At 72.9% G+C, this 995-nt stretch overlaps 1 protein-coding gene across 1 annotated transcript; it reads right to left on the reverse strand.

Annotated features, from left to right (window-relative positions):
• Window positions 1-18: 18 nt before the first annotated feature.
• On the reverse strand, window positions 19-971 carry CHLNCDRAFT_14498 (hypothetical protein; the record flags this gene model as incomplete). The annotated part of the gene is made up of 3 exons (XM_005842653.1): window positions 19-151; window positions 383-675; window positions 849-971. Coding segments are annotated over 3 exons (549 nt in total), but the record flags the coding sequence as incomplete, so codon positions are not given.
• Window positions 972-995: the final 24 nt, after the last annotated feature.

The following is a 995-nucleotide window of genomic DNA, read 5'->3' on the forward strand; positions in this document are numbered from 1 at the left end:
GTCGCTGTCGTCCCGGATGATGGCCAGCGGCTGCACAAAGGCGCCGCCCATGTCGCACCCCGCCGCCATCGCCTGCAGCTCCTCCTGCCGCGGCTTGCAGTCCAGTGTGACAGAGTACTCCTTGGTGATGCCGGTGCTGGGGTGCATGACCCTGCGGGGAGGCAGGGGTGACGGCGGGTGGGGGGGGGGGAGGGGGAGGGGGAGGAGGTGTGAAGGAAGGGAGGGCAGGGCGGGGCAGGGAGGAGAGGGGAGGCCGCGGCAGAGCAGTGCAGCAAGCGGGGACGGAAGGGGGCGGGCCAGCCACGCGTGCGGTGGGCGCCAGCAGCCCGCCCCTGCCCCCCCAGCCCGCCGCTGGCCCCAAGCCGGCCAGCCCCGCGCTCACTTGTGCGCCCAGTCGCCGTCGTTGGTGACAAAGATGAGGCCGATGGAGGCGACATCCAGGCGGCCCACTGTGAAGAGGCGCGGAGGCAGGCCGCCGCCGCCGCCGCCGGGGCGGGCCTGGCGCTGCCTCCAGCGCGCCAGCCAGTCGTCGAACAGGGAGATGACGAGGCGCCCCTCCCCGCCGTCCTCGTGCTCCGACTTGTTGCTGCAGATGTAGCCCTTGGGCTTGTTCAGCGCAAAGTAGTACTTGCGCTGCACGGCGGCGGCGCTGATCTCGCGCCCAGACACAGCCACCTGCGGCGGCAGCGGTGGGGCAGGGCAGGGCGGCCAGGCTGTACTTACAGTCGGCCGGCCCTCCTCCACCCATGGCTGCCTTCCACACCCAGCACCACCAGCAGGCACGCGGACACCATACACGCGCCACCCGCCCACCCTCCCCACACCACCACCGCCCCCCGGGCACGCACCCTGTCCTTGCGCAGGTCCACCTGCGTGCCCGGCTCGGTCACCACCTTGCCGTTGACCTTGACCTGGCCCCCAAAGATCAGGTCATCCGCGCCGCGCCGCGACGCCACCCCCGCCGCCGCAATCGCCTGCGGCACCGGGCGGCGCGT

The sequence above is a fragment of the Chlorella variabilis genome (assembly GCF_000147415.1).
Source record: "Chlorella variabilis unplaced genomic scaffold CHLNCscaffold_135, whole genome shotgun sequence".
NCBI lineage: Eukaryota > Viridiplantae > Chlorophyta > Trebouxiophyceae > Chlorellales > Chlorellaceae > Chlorella > Chlorella variabilis.